The following is a 19,872-nucleotide window of genomic DNA, read 5'->3' as shown; positions in this document are numbered from 1 at the left end:
CAACTCTCAAACCTTATTTTTCTTATTTCGTAATGTTGGAATGGCTGACAGGACTACAGTGAGTTGGATATTCGACTGAGTGACATTCCAGTCAACATGCACACGTCTAGTGAGCTCCTACGTCTCAGTCTCCGCCGATCTGATGATGAAGTTGAGAGCAGTGATGACGACCGTAGCAGCAGTGACAGCGAGATCAAAGACCATAACAATGTTGATGTGGTAAGTTCATAGAGGACTTTAACCAAAGTTCTTACAGCTGAATGCCATGGTATAAATACTATGTATAGACTTAGAAAGTGAAATGAAAAGTACATATGATGAAGCTGCGCTTTCCTGAAATTATGTGTCACTTTGCTTTGCATAGCTTTCAGACCAAGCTTTGATTTCCATTTTCTGATCAAAGGAAAATATGCTGAATACAATTAAAAGAGGAGAGAATCCTGTCTGTGATCGAAAGAGAAATAAGCTATATTGGTGCAATGCATTATTGTCGATCTTATGTCAAGCACGACACATTTGCACAGAAGCAGGGTGGAATGAAGCTGTACTCTAATGGCTTTAACATAATATATTCACAGGTGACATCATTTATACACAATCATAGCTGACGATGAAAACAACAGCAGTTCAAAAGTGAACATTGTAAAGATGGCTAGCTTTCTGCATGAACCCATTCCAATGTAAATGAATGCTTTCCAGTCAAGGAGGTACATAACCTTTGACATTTGAATCTGCTTTACCCATGCGCATAACGGCAAATTAGACCTGAATTGGGTAATATTGACTGCAGAAACATGTCCCTTGTTAAAGGGAAAGTTTTTCAAAATATACATGCAGATTTAATAAATGCAGAAATATTAATAATACACATCAGTGAAGTTTGAGGATAATCTGTTCAAAGTTATGAATTTTTAAAGTTTTGATGCTGCCATTGCTGGACAAGAAGACTACTACAGATCTTGCTGTCACTGCAGAACAATGGTATAAAGAAAATGAAACATGAATTCCACAAAATGTAACTTTTCAATGAAAAACACACATTGTTTTGACATTTTACTAACATGTTAATTCAGGGTAATATAATTTCCCCTGCATTCTGAAAGAAGTACACCAGGTGCTCTTTCATTGTGCTGGAAAGATGGCATTTTTTTCTTTAATTCTCCTTGTATTTTCTGTGATATCACAGACTGTTGTACTCTTTTGATCCACTGTTGGTGGCACCAAAAATTTAAAAATTCATAAATTTTCAATGGATTGTCTCATTTTCCTCAAACTTTCACTAATGTGTTCTACTAATGTTGTTGTATTCACTGGAACCACATGTATATTTGGGGAAATTTCACCTTAAACAGATTAATGTTCTCTTTGTATTCTCAAATCCCCTTAACCATGCTCCCCTTCACATGAAATTGGCTCTTTGCATGTATTAAAAGTCATAGTGCTTTCTATCAAGGCATAAGAAATATTTAGCTTTCAGGACGCCACCCTCATTGCAATAGTTGCACAAGTCATTTCTTCGTTATTCTATGTTGCAGCCTTTTGCTGGGGAGTGCTTGATTGACCTTTGACATGTGATTTTTTTTTTTTCCACCTCCTCTCTATACCATCCTTCCCTTCCCACCACATCCTTCCATGTCCACCACACTGGACCACACTGGACCACACCCCAGCCCCAGGACCTGATAGACCAGCTAGAGGTGTGTGAGTTCTTTGAGCTGGATGCAACAGACAAGCTAAGCCTGTTGGTGTGTCTGTGCCATCGTATTCTGGCTTCTTATGCAGTCATTGAATTCATGGAGGAGAAACAGAGGCTAGCTGCTCGACTCTGGTGAGTGTACATTTCTTGCTAGCAACATTTATCCATTAAAAACTTCAGAGAAGAATATCTCTTGGCATTGTGTATCATGTTATATCAAAGAAACGCAAACATGACATAAGTACTGTGTGTCCTTTACACTGTGCACTGCTCATGTGATATGAGATATTATCATGCACTATGACTTTGTGAATGCCATGCGAAATCAAGGACTCATTGACATGTGTCAGTTACAAATCATGTCAGTTTGTTGGTATAGTGTGTTTTGAGCAAATGAGCTAATATGATTTTGTTTATCTGAGCAGCATTTTTATGCCTCCGCAACGAAGTGGCCGGAGGCATTATGTTTTCGGGTCGTCCGTCCGTCCGTCCGTACGTCCGTCCGTACGTCCGTCCGTACGTCCGTCCGTCCCGTTTTGTTTTTGTCGATATCTCAAGAACCGTGTGGTGGTTTTACATCAAACTTGGTATGAGGGTATATCCTTGGGGGATAATACTTTGTGTGGATTTTAGGGTCACAGGGTCAAAGGTCACAGGTTATTTTGTGAAAAAAACATTGAAATTTCATGTTTTTCTCCATATCTCGCAAATGGTTCAAGGTATTCTCATGGAACTTAGTATATATGCTTGTACTGATGGGCAGTGATTATCTAGGGAAGTTGGGGGTCATGGGTCAAAGGTCAGGGGGTCAAAGGTCAAGGTCAACTCCTCAAAATATCACTACTTTCCTTAAAATGCAATATGCCTGAAGGTTTTTTTTTTTTTAACTTGATGTATGGCATGTATTACCCAATATATATTTTTGGGGAAGTTTCTTGCCAAAAGGTCAAAGGTCAAAAGGTAAAAGGTCAAGTGAAAGTGCTAAATTGCACTTTTTCCTCCATATCTCGAAAGTAACTCAAGGTATCATCATGAAACTTACATATTTATGCATGTTTAACCTAACAGTGATTCTCTTTGGTACTGTGAGGTCAAAGGTCAAAGGCCAGGTTTAGATAATGCTATTTTCCCATTTGATACTGAAATTATACTTTTTCTCAATACCTTGAAAATTACTCAATGCATAAACTTATAAAAGGGTCAAAAGTCAAGTAAAAATCATCAGTTCCCCAAAAATCTGCACTCTGACATTTTAATCATTCATCCAATTGAACCTAGTTCTCGGAAAGTGAACATTCAGCACATTTGTGTCAAACGTGTCATTTTAATATTTTGCCAATTGTGTGAAACTGTCATCACACATTGTCAAGACATTGTACTAAAGACCTATTAGGAGAACCATGCATTATGGCGGAGGCATATCAGTAGCCGTAGCGATATATCTAGTTTTTTTCAAATTGTAAAGGAAAAACAAAAAATCAAGTGGAAACGAGATTTTTTTAGTCTATATGAAGGCCCATGTACAATTTATAATTCAGTAAGAAGTCCAATGCTAAAGCATTTTTGACATAATTATCGAGTAAATTCATATGCTCATCCTTTCTTGAGTGAATTGAACCACTCTGAATTCAAAATACTTTACTTTTTGTGCAAATTGCATTCTTGTGTGTTTTGTTACTATCTTGGTTTTGTTTTTATTTTTTAGGAGAGACAAGATCAAAACTCTGAAGGAGAAGAATGAAATGAGAAAGGAAGAGAAAAAGAAGCTGAGAGCAGTCCGAGAAGCAGAGCGACAGAAGAAACAAGAGGAGAAAGCCAAGGCAGAGGCGGAGAAAGCTCAGAAGGAGCAGACTGAAGGAGGAGAGAAGCCAGCTGGTGAGTGTGAGTGGGAAAATGGCTGACATCATTGAGTTATACCCCTGTTCCACACAGATTTTTCTTGTTGGTCACTTGTCGGAAGCTAAGTTTTTTCTTCCGGCCACCTTCCAAAATGTATCGGATTGCAGTCTGATGAATCCAACTTGTGTTTGTCAACTATCAGATAAGTGTCAGACATACCAATATTGTATGATCTTGCCTCATTCAGTCACGCCATGCATGTCTGACACTGACATGATAGTCGATCAACACAAGTCATAATCAGCAGAATATGGTCCGATGTGCTCCGGTGGATGGCCTGAACCTAAAAAAAAAAACTTTCCTTCCAACGAGTGACTGATGAGAAAAAATCTCTGTTGAACTGGGGTGTTTGGCTGAATGATGGGGATGAGAAATGTCTGACATCACTGAGTTAGGCTGAATGGTGAAGCTGTTGGCAATGAGACATGGCTGATGCTATTCGAGAATTACATTTGTCAAGTCAACATCAGGATTTGAGTAAATTGATACATGATATGGAGTTTATACCCCTTTATGAATGAGGAATGATGATAGTGATAATGATGATTACAATAATGTTTAGAATGATGATGATGATCTCATTATTGATCTCAATACATTAATTGCTTAAAATAGTGATACACTTTTTTCTAGTCGGGAATGCAGTTTTGTGTTGTAATTTTCAACTGTGATAATTTAGTTCTGAGGATGTAACTTGTACAGCATTCATTTTATCACTGTGGCTGTGTAGACAGGAGGCAGATTTATATCTTGACTTTCATCTCTTCTTGCCCCTCTCCCTCCCCATCACCAATAAATCAGATGGCCCAGGAGCCAAACCAACTGGTCCAGGAGCCAAACCAGCTGCCAGAGGTCCCAAGAAGAAGGAGGCCAAGGTGGAGACCAAGCCAGAGCCAGAGGAGGACACAGACCTGGCCTCCATCGTCAAGAGACGTCGCCTCTTGGCTGCCAAACTGAAAGCTGAGAAAGAAGTACAGGACAGGATAGAAAAAGAGAGGTGAGAAGGGATGGTCTCATGAAGAGATCTTAAAGGGATCGTATAGTTTTGGTTGAGACCTAATTTCAGGTTTCTAATATTTTTTGGAGAGATAATGAAAAACCTCCTATGAAATATGAAAGAATGTGTAATTCGAAGAGGAATTCAACATTTATTTGATGAAAATTGGTTTTGAAATGGCTGAGATATAAAAGGTGGGACCCACCTTAATGATTGCTTTGTTTTACTTTGTTTTTGGATATCTTAGCCATTCCAAAACCAATTTTCATCAAATAAACTTGGAATTCCTCTTAGAATGGTATGCTCTGTACTATTTCATAAGTGGTTTCTTGGTATCTCACAAAAGCCCAATCCTCATCTCCACCAATACTATACCATCCTTTTAAATTTTCTCTTTTTTTCAAGAGTATTGTCAGTTTCTTTGTAGTTACATCCGTGAATAAAAAAAAAAAATGCTCACAATTTATATGATAACAATCTTCACTTGGCAGTAAGAAATAAGATTTTCTTTTCTCAACTTTGACTGTAAGGCTGCAAGGTTGTATCGTGGAATTTCACTCAGAACGATACAATTAACATTTTTATGTTTTCTCCATTAATCAGTTGAAAGAATACTTGAACTGACATGTGCATTGTAAGTCTACACAGGAATATTGTATGAAGATGAAGGTTATCCATTTTCATGATACCAGAACATATCAAAGCCTGTCGGGTGTGCATGTATTCTTGGCAAGTGTAAAAAGGTTTGTTTTAGCATTTCCAGGAGACACAAGCAAGGACATAAAGGCAAAATGAGAACAAAATTAGGTCAGTTTATGTCAATATCAAGTGTCACCTTTCAAACACCAGAAAACAAATGAAAACAAATCCTCAAGTAGCACTGACAGAAGCGCTAAGAAACAAGAAGTTGGTAAAGTCATGAAGCCTTGTGTTAGGGATATGAAGGACATTTTAAATAATCTCTCTTATATGAATCAGAAACTAGTACTTGATCTGGTTGTTGTTTGTGACATTACATCTTGATATTGCAGTGGCTTCATTTGATATCAATGTTTAATAATTTTACGTGAATAAAGTTTGAATGTAAGATGTGTTGAACAATCATATTAAAAGTAGCTTCACTGTCTAGGAAGTATGTCAAGTCTTCTCTATGTGAAGCCATCCACTAAGAGTGCCTAACCATATGCATTTCATTACTCTAAGTATTCCAGGTGCAAGCTTATGAGGTCAATGAGGTAGTGACTTTTGGAATCATTTCTTTTTTTTTTAAAGACGTCTCAAAGAGCAGGAGGAGCTGAAGAAGCAGAGAGCAGATGAACTGTTTGAAAAGACATTCCAGGTATGTAGCAAGATTTATGCATGTTGATCTGTTTGTATTGGTGTTATGTGAACCACCACTGTCCCATTTCAAACTGGAATTCACAAAACTTGCAATCTTTCTTAATTTCACTTGCCATGGTAACAGCTTAGCATGCACCTAAAAAGTCTGCCAGTATTCCAGTTATTGTCTTAGCTGCCAGTATCACAGTAACTTACAAAAATGACAAACCTTTTTATGAGATGGGTCGATGTCATGTTTGTGCTGGTTGTCTCTCTCTTTGACCTATTTTATGTCTTTGTGATAGTGTGACTAGATGTTACATCCTATATACTCTATACGCATTGTATTTTACAAGTTTAATATATTGTGAACTGGAATTAGTGAGGTGATGATCACATGAATCATTGAATTCACCATGGAGAACCTGACCTCGCGTTCACATTGGTCCCCGCAACGCGGGGATAGCCACAAGAGATCTTATCTTTTTTACGACTGACCGTTCACATTGGTATCTCATCTGTCCCCGAGCTGTGGGGGCAATTGGGGCTTGGGGCGAGCTCTGCCAGGCATAGCGCATGCGCACATTTGATGACCACAGCTGGACGCTATCAATTTCGCCCCAAGGTCACTCTCCCCTCCAAATCATGTCCCCATACCCGACTTGCTTGGCGGGGACGGGGGGACAAGTCCCAGTGAGCGTTCACATTATGGTTTTGGAGGAGAAGGTCCCACAGCTCGGGACTTTCCCCGCATTGCGGGGACCAATGTGAACGCGGGGACAGTGGCAGAATGAGAAATAAGTATTTTCTCTTTTAAAGAAAAGAGTAAAAAATTACCATGTAGCAGATGACACACAACCCATTTGTGGGTACCAAATTGGTAGATTTGTCAATTATCAGTTCACCTGAAAAATTGGAAAATGAGAAACAACAAAATACATATGCATTTTATGAATTTATGTGCTATTGCATATGAATGTTCGCCACTAAATAATGATTGGATTGCTTTCAGGAGGGTATCTACAATGCCAAGCTTGTGCTGAGGAAGCAGCCTATTGGCTACGACCGCAACCACCATCGCTACTGGCTCTTCTCCTCCGTGGTGCCAGGCCTCTTCGTGGAGAAGGGATGGGCCTGTAAGGATGTAGACTACTCAGTGCCAGAGGTGAAGGAGGAAACCACGGAGGAGGAAGAGGAAGAGGAGGAGGAGAATGAAGCCAGGGAAGAGGAAGCTAGAACGTCAGATGGAGGTGTGGAGAAGAAAAAGATTTGGAAGGAAAAAACGTGAGTAGGATTTTTGCTTTCATTAATCACTTTGGAACAGATAATTCATGGTGCATCATATGGTATTGTCTTGTATTAAAAAGAGAGCACAGGAACAGGAAATTTAGCAGTCAATATTTTGGTGTATATCCTGGTCAAGCAGTCAATCTGTACTTGTGTTGGTCTGTAAATAACAGTGTGATTTAGATGAGGTTAAGTCAAAATGTTTCTTCCCTCAATTATTCATGACTCACTACCTCTGCAAAGGTAAATTGTCTTTTGAATGGACAGATGATCACTCAACAGTTAAATACAGTGAATTTGGTACATGTATGAGTAGGCCATTGTTACTTCTTGCAGTTGGTATTGGAGACTTAAGATGTTTTCATTAAGGGATTGAGATGACCAGAGCTCTGAAATATGATAGATACAACAGATATTCCCAGTACAAGTACATAGATCAACTGTAAGAGTATGTCTCTTAGAATGTATCAGTATTTATGGCTGGTATTTAGAAAACAGATCTTTGATATATTACAATTCTTTGATTAAAGAGTGTCTCACTATGCTGAACAGGTATTCTTCAGAAAATAATGATTATTGGTATGATAAGTTTAAGTAGTTCTCATCTGTATACCATAATATATGTTTGACCTCTAGGATTCCAAAGATAGGGCAAAATATGTGGTTCCAGTATGACACAGCCAAGGAGCTGGAGTCCTTGCTTGCAGCGCTGGATAACCAGGGAATTAGAGAAAGCGCCCTCCATGCTGAAATCAAGAAACGCTACTCTGATGTCTTAAAATTGGTCATTGCAGCAAGAAGGTAAACAGCACTTGGAAGAACTCTTTCTACAACAATGATAGGCAGCCATGATGCAGTCCAACAGATCCATCTCAATCAAATGTCAGAATATACATGTAATTGGACAATTGTCTGGTTTTCTGTGGTTTTTTAGATTGAAATTTCACAGGAGGCTGCCTGCAACCCTACCCCTTCCAATTGTTTACTTTCTTTGTTTTTGTGCGAGGTAAGGCAATTATGCATACACATAGAGCCAGGTTTGTGATCAAACATAGAGACACGTGTGCAGACTCATTCATAAGCATATTGTGTCATGCTTTCATAAATTTGCTTTTCTATTTCGAGAAACTTGTCTTTCATTTGTTTTTGCTCTAGTATGTACAGTCTGCATAATTTGCAAACATGGATGAGTAGCGTAACTCATAGGTTGGATACTCTGCATGACACTTGTAGTAGTACTACTTGAGTAAAACCATGCTTTAATAGAGTGAACTATGAACTATGGACTCTTCTTCATTTGATTGGAATTTTTGAAAATCTGCATTAAAGAAATAATAATAATGATAGATAATTATATCCCTTCTTTAAAGTGAAATTTTAGCAACAAATATATATACAGACAAATCATGTTATAACAAAATTCCTCTGGACAGACAGTTTTGTTTTGGTACATAAAGATTTGTTATAGCCACAACGATTAAGTATGTAAACATAATTATATAGAAAATTATTGTAGGACCTGAATATTGATGTCATTGTAATGATATTTTTGTTCTAACCATGTTTGTTACATTGGAAATGCACTATCATATAATCCACATATAGTATAATCCTACATCATTGCATACCGTAACAAAGAATCCAAATATTGCATTTGGATATATTCTTTTCTGTATTTTTCTCCATTGTAGAATCATGTCCAGCTTTTGACGTCGTGCAGATTTTGTCCGTTATTGTGGCCTTTGATATAGACAAGTTTTTTTTTCCAGTCAGTGTAATGGAATTACTCCATCATGACCAAATATACCATCTGTTTAACATGCCAGATCTGGGCTAGAGTTACGTGACTCCGACGGTCCTCAGGAGCTCCTGGCCTCATTCAAGGAAGACCTGAAGGACATTGAGACACATGTCAAGCAAGGCAACCTGGGAGGTGTTGCCAATTTTGAGAAGTGGGAGAAGCAGCTCAACAATGCCACCCAGATCAAGGAGCTGGTGAGTCTTTCACTTTTCTGACATACTTTATGTTACCTTGGTAACCTCAATCTTTGTCATCCTATGGAAAGCTTGAAAACTAATATGTAACATTGAATAGTGGGTCAGTATAAAGATGAAGCTGTTCAGCTGTTTCAATGTAATAAACATTCATGACACCAAATTTCTGTAGGGCTTCTGGTATTACAGTACTCTCAGCTTAATCGGGTACTGTCGGGCAGAGCATTTCTTACCCGATTAGCCGACAAGCATGTATCATTCATGTCACAGCTACCACACACAATGCTCCTATCTGCACCACATACACAACATGCATGGTATATCACTACAACTACAGATGGGTTAAAATTGCATATAACCTTTGCAGAAATCCAACTTTCTCTTGTAATTGTTGCAGGGGAAAGGACATACAAACCCAACAGTATTGTTGTGTTTTACTGTACATGTACCTTTTGGATGAACATCTGCAAAGGATTCTGATAATCTGTAATCCATGCTGAGGCACTGTTTGCATGAGTGAAGACTCACCGTTCATGAAAGTATATACATCAGACAAGTCATATCAACATAACATTATTAAATGCAACTTGACACTGTAAACTTTTCATGCAGCCATAAATTCTCTTGTCCCTAGTAGTGGCGACCGTAAATTTACTTTTTCACGAACATTTTGAAAAAAGGCTAGAGTCTAGGTGGAGCTAGCTTATTCCTCGTTTTTATCGAGAACAGGCTAGACATGTATAGTGATTAGTATGTCACTTTGTAGGTAGTTAGGTTAGAGTGTGTGGTGCTTGTGTAATGGTTTGTACATGGCGTGTTTAAATGCCTGGACATCTAGTGATGCAGCGAATTGATTGTTCACTGCACATTTAGCATGTTAAATTGTTAAGCCATAGCACTCTATCGACTCTCAGCACCTCACAATTTCTTCAGAATTCCTGTTTACCAAAATAACTACCTGATTATATGGTTCAATCAATTATCTGATTAAACGTACATCGGAACTGACTGTTTACTTTGCATGTCAATTAAATGGAGTACCCAATTAACCGGTACCTGATTACATGGGAACTGCTGTACTTATGACAGTTAAAATTTGTAACACCAAGGTTGCATATGTAAGCACTACAATAATGTTGCTGGGTTCACACAGAAATTTGTCATGATAGTATTCTTCATTCTGTAAGATTTCTCTGTTGCAACCCTGGTAACTTGTGGCTCCCACAAAGTGGAGAATTGTTTGCAGTGTGGTGACTTGTGGTTACCACTCTTACAGACTTTTGTTATCTGTAGTTTGTGACATGTGAGTACCTCCCTGGTGGACCTTTGTCTTCCTTTACAGATGCCACTTCTCATCGAGAGTCAGGCTCGCATGAATCCAAAGTTCCTGCAGGGAGTAATGGCGCCCCCTAAGCCTAAACCTAAACAGGTTCATGCTGATGATGAGGAAGAAGAGGAGGAGGAGGGGGAGAGAGAAGGTACATAGCCTCTCAAGCTTTGCATGGCTTGATACAGAACAGCTGTGGTTGGCAGATTAAAGTTGTTTCCAGTTACAGAAATTACAGAGTACATCAAGCAGTGTTTGAGAGTTGGCTCCATTTATGTTTTCCATATGATTGGCACGCCGTAACCTGGGGTATGACACTACCTCAAGTTACGTTGTGTAACACTGTCTCCTCTATTTAAGATGTACATTACACACAGCTGTCATGGTAGCTAAATCTTTTTGAGTGGTAATTATCCCAATACCACTTCATTCCTCTTTTGAAGTATTAAATATAATTACAATGATAATGATTAAGATTTTATAAATTTTCATGCAGTCTTATAACTTTGGACAGTGATTCAGAAAGTCCATTTCGATCCACAATCTCAGCCCATGATTACTTATTTTAGTCTGTGGAATGATTATGCATAGTGCAGAGATACTGGTACAGAAATGTGAAGAAATATAATAGTTATAGAATAATGATTGTTTGTAGTGCCAGTTGTGAGGTAGTTACAATTAATTATAATGAATGATGTAACATCAAGGATCAAGACAGAAATGTTGCTTTGAGCATGGAAGCTTAGGTTGACATTATGGTCCCCTCTCCCCTTGTTTTAATGTTTGTGCATTCCCCAGATGACAAGCCGTCTGAATCGGAGAGCGTGCTGAAGTGGCGTGAGTTGGTCAGCCGAGCAACAACCCTCTCACGGCTGCACGTGCTGCTGTGTATTTACGAGATCTCTGTGAAGTGGGAGAAATCAGCAGCCAATGCTAAGTGTAAGATCTGTCGACGGAAGGGGAGTGAGGAGAAACTGCTGCTATGTGATCAGTGTAACCAACCATTCCACATCTTTTGCCTTCGCCCTGCTATACCTGCCATACCCACGGGAGAATGGAAGTGTCCTGCCTGTGCAGTAAGTTGAGCCCGCAACATGGAATAAAATGTATATTCATATATAATGAACTGAAATGGATAGACTGAAAAATCAATGTAGAATAATCAATTTATCCTGTGTGTGTATTTATACACAATCAGGGTGTCCTGTTGCAATGGTCACTCTAGTTTTTGTTTTTCATTGTAAAGTTTATGATAGGTAAATGTATATGCTCTTTATCTGGTCAAATTGATTATGATTATGATAATAATAATGATGATGATGATGATAATCAAAATAATTGAATATGTGTTTTCAAGCAGTTATTATACAAATTCTGATGTCAGATTGTGCCTAAGTACAAAATGCATTAACATGTTTGTACAGTTGTGATAATCATATGGCAGAATTATGCCATAATGTTCAGTTAAACCTGTTTGATGAAATTCAAATCTAATTTACCTAGTCTAGTCAGCAGTTAGGCAAAATTGATACAGCAGAGGAAAAAAAGAAGGAAATTTTGCATGCCATTAACATTGGATACATCCAGACAAGCAGACTAAAAATGACAGTAATGTACATATTGTACTGTTTGTGTGTTTGTGTTACCTCAAATCCCACATTCTAATTCAAGTGCATGATTGTCTTCCCTTTTGCCTATTCTTCAGCCATCAACAGTGAGATCTGGGAGGGGACGCAATTATGCTGAAATGGACTCAGACGAATCCGAGGAGGAGGAGGAAGAATCGGAGGATGAAGATGATGAGGAGGAATGTGAGGAAACATCACGACACAGCCTCCGCCGCAGCAGGAGGGCAGGCAGCAAACAGAGCAAGGGTCGTGTTGTTGCTAGGGGGCGGAGCCAAAGAGGTGTAGTGAAGAGGGAGAGCTCACAGAGGGGGAAACGGCTGCCTAAGCTGGATTCAGAGGTGAGAGAATGCCACTAGATATAACAAGATGGGAATTTTTTGTTTGTTTGATTGTTTGTTTGTCATCTTTGTTGCTGTTGTCATCTTATAACAGTTAAGCTGATGAATTTATTCACAGTCCCCTGAGGCTGGCCTGTCTCAGTTTCTGACTGGACATATCAGTCATTTCCATGACTCCTTGGCAAAGAGCTTTCTCCTCTCACTAAGACAGTGCTTTAATTTGGGATTATGTTTGTGTCTCGTATGAAGCTGTAATCTCTTCTGCAAACTAAGGTGGCCCTAGTTCTTTATTACACCTCACCCAACAAAGTGTATGTTGCATCCTCATCCTCCTTACATTAAAAAGCCTTTTTATACCCCCGCCAAACGAAGTTTGAAGGGGGTATATAGGAATCAGCGGACGGTCGGGTGGGCTGTCGGGCGGGCGGTCGGTCCGTTGCAAATCTTGCATCGTGAACTACTTCCTCAGTTTTCAACCGATTCCCATAAAACTTGGCACAGATGTGTGCCTTGGGTTGTAGATGTGCAAGACGTATTTTTTGACAGTACCCAAAAGTACGTTGCCATGGTAACGGCATATTACGGGCAAAAATGGGTACAAATCTTGCGTCGCGAACTCCTCCCACAGTTTTTGATCAATTTTTATGAAATTAGGTACAGATGTTCATCTGAATATGCTAATGTGCAAGACACATATTTCCGCAGTGGCAAAAAGTGCGTTGCCATGGTAACGGCATGTTATTAGTAAAATATAGGGCAAAATGCTTCATGGCAAACTGCTTCATAAGTGTTCTTCCAATTCTCATGGAATTCATATTGAATGTTTGTCTTAGGATATAGGTCAGCATGACACATTTCTTGACAGTGACAAAAAGTATGTTGCCATGGTAACAGCTCACATATTATGAGCCAAATTGATGGAAAATTTTGTGTTGCAAACTACTTCCTCAGTTTTTGCCCAATTTCCATGAAACTTGGTACAGATGTGTGCCTTTGGTTGTAGATGTGCAAGACGCATTTTTCGACAGTTCACGAAAGTACGTTGCCATGGTAACGGCATATCAATGGCAGAAGATCAAGGAAAGATCTTGCGGATTTAACTACTTCCTCAGTTTTTTGACCAAAGCTTATGAAATGTGACACACACCTTGATCTTGGTGGGAAGATGTGGAAGACATATTTTTCGGACGTGTCGGAAGCTGCGTTGCCATGGTAACGGCATATAAATGGCAGAAGATCAAGGAAAGATCTTGTGGATTGAACTACTTCCTCTGTATTCGACTGAAGCTCATGAAATGTGGCACACACATTGGTCTTGGTGGGTAGATGTGCAAGACATATTTTTTGGACGTGTCGGAAGCTGCGTTGCCATGGTAACAGCATATTAATGGCGGAAGATCAAGGAAAGATCTTGTGGATTGAACTACTTCCTCAGTTTTTGACAAAAGCTTATGAAATGTGGCACTCACAATAGTCTTGGTGGGAAGATGTGCAAGACATATTTTTCGGACGTGTCGGAAGCTGCGTTGCCATGGTAACGGCATTTAAATGGCAGAAGATCAAGGAAAGATCTTGCGGATTGAACTACTTCCTCTGTATTCAACTGAAGCTCATGAAATGTGGCACACACATTGGTCTTGGAGCGAAGAAGTGCAACACATATTTTTCGACGTGTCAGAAACTGTGTTGCAATGGTGACAACATTTTGATAGCAATAAATCTGGAAAAACCCTTGCAGATTGAACTACTTCCATCGTGACATCAAATTATTGCAGTAAATCTTGGAAAAATCTTGCGTAGCAGGCTACCAATACACATTAACCTCTGTTATTGCATGTATTCTGTTTTTGAAATAAGTTATCTCAGTGTGTTTTATGCCATGTCATATACTGTCTTCAATGCATGTTTTCACCAAGTGCTGTAATTTCCTTGGGTAAGACTGTCGTCACGGGGCGGGGATATTAATCACCTTCAGTGATATTTCTAGTTTTACATCAGAGCTTTTAAGGAAGAACAATGATACCTTTCACTTAAGTCTTATCTGTGCATATTTTAAATGCACTCTATGTCAATGTGGCAGTCTTTTGTAGTGCAGCCTCTTTTTGTTTAGAGCAGAAGTGATTTTTTCTTTTCTTACTGCATGTTACCATCTTATCACTCTTTCTTCTTCCAGGCGGCAGGCAGTATCGTGTCCAAGATGTTAAAATACCGTGACAGTAAAGCACTCCGTCAACCTCCAACAAAGGCTGAGGTGAGCACTCCTGTTTCTACTCTCACCGTATCCTTCCCCTCAGACCCACCCCAAACGAGCATTTGCTGCAATTTGTTGCAACCTCCCATCTTTACTGTCCTGATATACAGCGCATTCCTTTTATAACGAACATGGTTATAACGAAATCTGTTTACAACAAAGTAAGAATTCAGGCCGCAACATTATCCGCTTTATGTTTATATTGTTTATTTGTTCGGTTGTAACAAAATTTTGATATAAGGAAAGAAAACTGCTGGTTCCGAGGGCTTCGTTATAATGAGAGTCCACTGTATAAAGTTGGCACTTTATGTTTATGTTCAAATCCAAGTCATTCCTTATCCTTGTGTACAGTTATCACACAAAAACCAGCACAGCAACCAGGACCCAAATATCAGTCAGCTATCACAAGCTGCACCGTGGGCAGTAGACGCGTACTCCCTGACCTGGAGCAACCTCCGCGCTTATGCATTCCCATTTCCGAAGAAATCTAGGTCGCAGCCTATTGGAACTTAATATATCTTGACAGAGAATGCATGGTGAATTCATTTCATTTACAAATCAACCAATAGTGATAGCATTAATAGATGATCAATAAGAACTGCTAATAGAATTATTAGTCGTAGCTGTTGTGTCAAGGGTAATGCCGTTCTTTGGTATATTCTGAATGGTGATTTCAATATTTCTTTGTGCATTTCTCTGGAAAAAAAGAAGAGCAAAACTATAAGAAGTTAGTTCTACTGGCACTTTCATTTCATTATTTCATCTATAATTAGAGTCGCATTTTGAGTGCCATACACATCAAAGATTGTCCAAATCAAGGGTACTTCCATACACACTGTATACCACACTGTGTGTAGTACACAGAGTATGGTGTCTGTACACTAACAAAGACCAATTCTCTCCCTGTTTAATTACATCCAGGTCCCTCACTACAAGAAATTGATCAAACAGCCAATGGATCTTCAAGTCGTGCGCACCAAGTGTGAGAGTGGGGAATACACCAGATACCATGAGTTCTTTGATGACATGCAGCTGGTCTTTGCCAACACAAACAAGATGTACTCAGTAAGTAGAAAGAAGTCGCACCCTCTGTACTTCCACACATACTTTTTAATATTTGCCAATCAGAGGGAAGGATAAATGAAACTAGAAAAGCTCTCTGAGAGCACTGACCTCTGCCAAGCAGCTCATTTTAACAATTTGCTGAAATGGCCCTATTTCCAAATGGTAGAGAATTCTGTAAAAAATCAAAGCAAATTCCTGGATCCATGTGGTAATCCAGATCGCTACCAAAACTTTGTAATCTGTTCCTTGTGCCATTATCAACCTTTCCTAAAAATTTCATCAAAATCCATATGTAAGTTTTTGGGTTATTTCACAAAGAAACCAGCAAACAGACCAACAAACCATTGCATGCAAAAATATTGCCTCCTTGGCAGAAATAACAAGGATTTTGCCACTTAGGAGTTGTTACTGGGAGGCAGTCTATGATGGTAACTTCTGGTAACTTTCATCTTTCAGTTTCTCATTGCAAGCATTATTTTTCTTGCTCAAAATAAAAATTGTTGAGACATTGTTAAAGCAAAAGAAAGATTTTATAGCCATAATGACAGATGATATAGTCAAGCAGATTTTGACTGAAGTAGATGCTTGTATCAAAATTCTGAATTTGTTGCTACGTAGTCAATATACCTGTCATATGCTGCCATGTTAGCGTTTCCAGGTGCTGAAGTAGTTATCTCAACCAAAAAATTACATCATTTTACCTTTGGCACACTAGCCAGGCACACACAGACAACACACACATGCACACACACACACAGTGATGCACATTTTATAATTGTTTGGGAATCCCCAAATTCCTGCATGTGTTTAGTGGCAAATTTCAGTCTTTTTTTTTTTCTTTTTTTCTTTTTAAGGCAGATGAAAACTTACACTATAGTTGAATGATTGAGACAACTTCTTTGAAATTTTCATTATATCCTCCCTAGGACAACACTCCCATACAGATGAGTCCATGAAAGTCAAACTGAAACTGGAAAATAAGCTTTGATGCAGGCAATATCTGATTTGCATGTTGTACAACAGTATTTACAACAATTCCTTCTTATTTTGGTCCAGGAATTCACATTAGTTCAGGTGAAATTTATCATTCCAAGTTAAACTTCATGCAGAGTTGAATAGACACGTACTTTCATATTTTTAAAGTTTCTAAATTGCAGCCTCTTTTCTGCTGCTCAATAAATCACATCTATCAGTCATAATCTCTTGAATCTTCAGTCATTCTTAAAGTGACATGCTGTAATGTCCTGTGCCCAGAAAGGAGTTAGTATTGTTCAACATTCAGCACAACACCTGGGAGAGATCTTTCTCTGATTTGATTCCTTCTCAACTTGTCTGCAGGGAGATGAGTATGTGCTCCAGCAGCTGCAGAAGAGCAGAGACTACTTCAGCAACTTGATAAAGTGGCATCTGACAGCAGGCCTGGATCTCTGGCACAAATATGAAGAGGAAACAGAAGAGGAGGAGGAGGAGGAAGAAGAAGATGATGATGATGAAGAGGAAGAGGAAGATGATGAAGAAGAAGAGGAGGAGGAGGATGAAGAGGAAGAGGAGGAGGAGGAAGAAGAAGAAGAGGAAGAAGAAATACAGACCAGGACCAGAAAATCACGCAGAAGATAACTTTCCTAGTCCCTTTGTTGTGAACTTTCTCATGGGAGTACCTAAGGTCATGATAGCCAGATACATGTGGATGTGAATAGGGCCATGATACTGAGAGTACTTAGATATAAAGCAAAATCATGGAAGCTTGAAACATGTTTGTAATACATGAAGTTTGAATTATTTTAGTAGCCCTGTATGTCATTTAGTGCAAAGTAAATTACATGTATTAATTCTTTTCACTTTCTACAGAAATGAAATTTCCCATCTGTTTGTCTGGATTGATTTATGAAATGCATCCCGAAGCTATTTAGCAAAATGCAGTGAAGTAAAAGCAGAAAATTCAAAATAAGAAATTTCTGAGTGATTGTGAAGTAAATTATTGTCATGTGATTATCAGTTAGTAATTCTGTGGGCACATAAAATTGCTGTCATTGTCATTTGTATTATGATCTCACACATCCAAGATTGGTAATGTCATTCATTGAAGTGCTATTTTTCGTTTTTATTTAACTGATATGGACAACAATCTTTGTCATACTCTAGATTTTTCATTGTATATGGCTTTTTGCAGGCACCAGTGAACATCACAAGAGATTGGTGTATCACATTGTGCCAATTCTCCAGTTCTTTTCACTTTACTGCTTACATCCTCTATAGCCTGAATTCACGAAGGTGGTACAATCTTGTCCATGGTTTAAACCATAGACAAAGACCATGGGGCGCCAAGTGTCGCATGGAATATTTCACACAAAATCAGTCATTTCGTCGACAAAATGTTTTCATTTCATTACAAAATAATTATTTTGTCAACGAAGTGACTGATTTCGTAAAGAAATATTTGAAGCGACACTTGGTGCTCCATGGTCTTTGTCCATGGTTTAAACCCTGGACAAGATTGTACCACCTTTGTGAATTCGGGCCTGTGAATCCTGGGATAAGAGGTTCTGTATTTTCCATTTTAAACATATCCAAGATTGGTAACTGCTTTTTGGAAGTTAATTTAATCGTGGACCTACTCCATACATGGACTTTTCATGGAGGTCTTTCTTTGAGCCCATCATCACTGTCGCCACCTGATTATGTGCATCTTTATGAGTGCATTCAGATGTTTGGACAATGACAATTGTGCAATCATGCATCGTCACTGACAAAAGAACTGTTTCCCTCATTTCGGTCATTGTAGGCTGAGGTGCCTTTTCAGATGCAAACGCCTTTGAATATACACCAATGATGGGAAGCAGCAAACCCCCAAAATTACATGTACTAAAGTGGACACATATGTAACATTTCCTCATGACATACATGTCGTCTACCATGAATGTTCGTGATTACTCTGAAACAATGGGCATGAAATTATAAATATTGAATTACAAATCAAAATCAACCTGCCAGAATATTTGCTTTCTCTTGTCAATACGTGCATTTTGCAAATGACATTGCTTGAGCAATGATTTCCAACATACACTACATGTACAACTGCACATGCATTTTTCTTGATCCACACATGTATTAGATTTCTCACAGCACCGTCTTGTTTTAAACCAAGCTGGCTGTTGGCAATGATGATGACATCAGAGCAGGAAAGCATGTTTAATGTGCTTTTGTGACACCAAATTGGATGCATGAATTGATTAAGAAGCGATAAGGAGCATGTTTATGTGTAGTAGGTCCGTGATTTAATGCTCAGATAAGCACATAACAAAGAACCATGTTTGGGACAAGTGGGGCATGTGTTACCAAACTATTCTTTAAACTTCTATGTATGTATGTTGTACACAGCATGAATATCCAAAACCATTGTAAAGTTTCTGTGGAAAGCTAGTACACATTGTACACTGTAATTTGGTTTGGTGAGAAATTTTAGAGGCAACAGCTGTATAAATATATATTAACAAGTGTATATAACTGTACCTACTTATTTGAATATGTAGCATGCGTGTCTTATTGTTAAATGCAAGATTGAACTCAATGTTTCTTAAAAGTAACAAATATCAACAAAAGTATAATTTGGTTTGTCGGCTTTAAAGAGTCTCTTTCTTTTTTTTTTTAATCCTCTTTTTATGATTGTCCTATTGTCCTCTGGCTTGACACAACCTAATTCTATGTGACCTTCTCATAATACTTAGTAGACTTTTTATAATGTGACCATTAAAAAAACACAGAATCGTACTTTCTTGATATGTCCCTCTCATATGTAGAAAAAGCTTTAAAAAAGTGAAAGTTTTGTATTGCTAGATCCCCCAGTGTTTGAACATATTAGACATAAAAGAGCTTCTGTGAATGTGACATGATCTTCTTTACTGTTTGATTTGTTTTTTTATTCATACCACAGTGTTTAATAAATAGTTTTTTGCTGATGCCAACACAACTTAAAGTATTTTGAAAAACTGTATTATGTGTACATTTATTAGCTCAGACTGCAGGTGAATGGAGCAGTGTAAGTGCTTGGATTGAAATGTGGGCATGCATG

General features: G+C 38.5%; 1 protein-coding gene across 1 annotated transcript in view; it reads left to right on the top strand.

The window, feature by feature from the left end:
• LOC140226272 (tyrosine-protein kinase BAZ1B-like) overlaps window positions 1-18,120 on the top strand; it is a 40,338-nt gene extending 22,218 nt beyond the window's left edge. The window contains exons 16-29 of the mRNA XM_072306769.1: window positions 52-219; window positions 1,671-1,828; window positions 3,402-3,571; window positions 4,397-4,592; window positions 5,865-5,931; window positions 6,925-7,196; window positions 7,836-8,000; window positions 9,026-9,194; window positions 10,537-10,672; window positions 11,320-11,597; window positions 12,227-12,487; window positions 14,661-14,738; window positions 15,660-15,803; window positions 17,142-18,120. Of these exons, the coding sequence (XP_072162870.1) occupies window positions 52-219; window positions 1,671-1,828; window positions 3,402-3,571; window positions 4,397-4,592; window positions 5,865-5,931; window positions 6,925-7,196; window positions 7,836-8,000; window positions 9,026-9,194; window positions 10,537-10,672; window positions 11,320-11,597; window positions 12,227-12,487; window positions 14,661-14,738; window positions 15,660-15,803; window positions 17,142-17,420 (2,541 nt within the window). The 3' untranslated portion in view covers window positions 17,421-18,120. The remainder of the gene's footprint in view (window positions 1-51; window positions 220-1,670; window positions 1,829-3,401; window positions 3,572-4,396; window positions 4,593-5,864; window positions 5,932-6,924; window positions 7,197-7,835; window positions 8,001-9,025; window positions 9,195-10,536; window positions 10,673-11,319; window positions 11,598-12,226; window positions 12,488-14,660; window positions 14,739-15,659; window positions 15,804-17,141) is intronic.
• Window positions 18,121-19,872: the final 1,752 nt, after the last annotated feature.

Source organism: Diadema setosum, chromosome 3 (assembly GCF_964275005.1).
Source record: "Diadema setosum chromosome 3, eeDiaSeto1, whole genome shotgun sequence".
Classification (NCBI taxonomy): domain Eukaryota; kingdom Metazoa; phylum Echinodermata; class Echinoidea; order Diadematoida; family Diadematidae; genus Diadema; species Diadema setosum.
The sequence above is the reverse complement of the archived record's forward strand: the minus strand, read 5'-3'. Positions and strand labels throughout refer to the sequence as shown.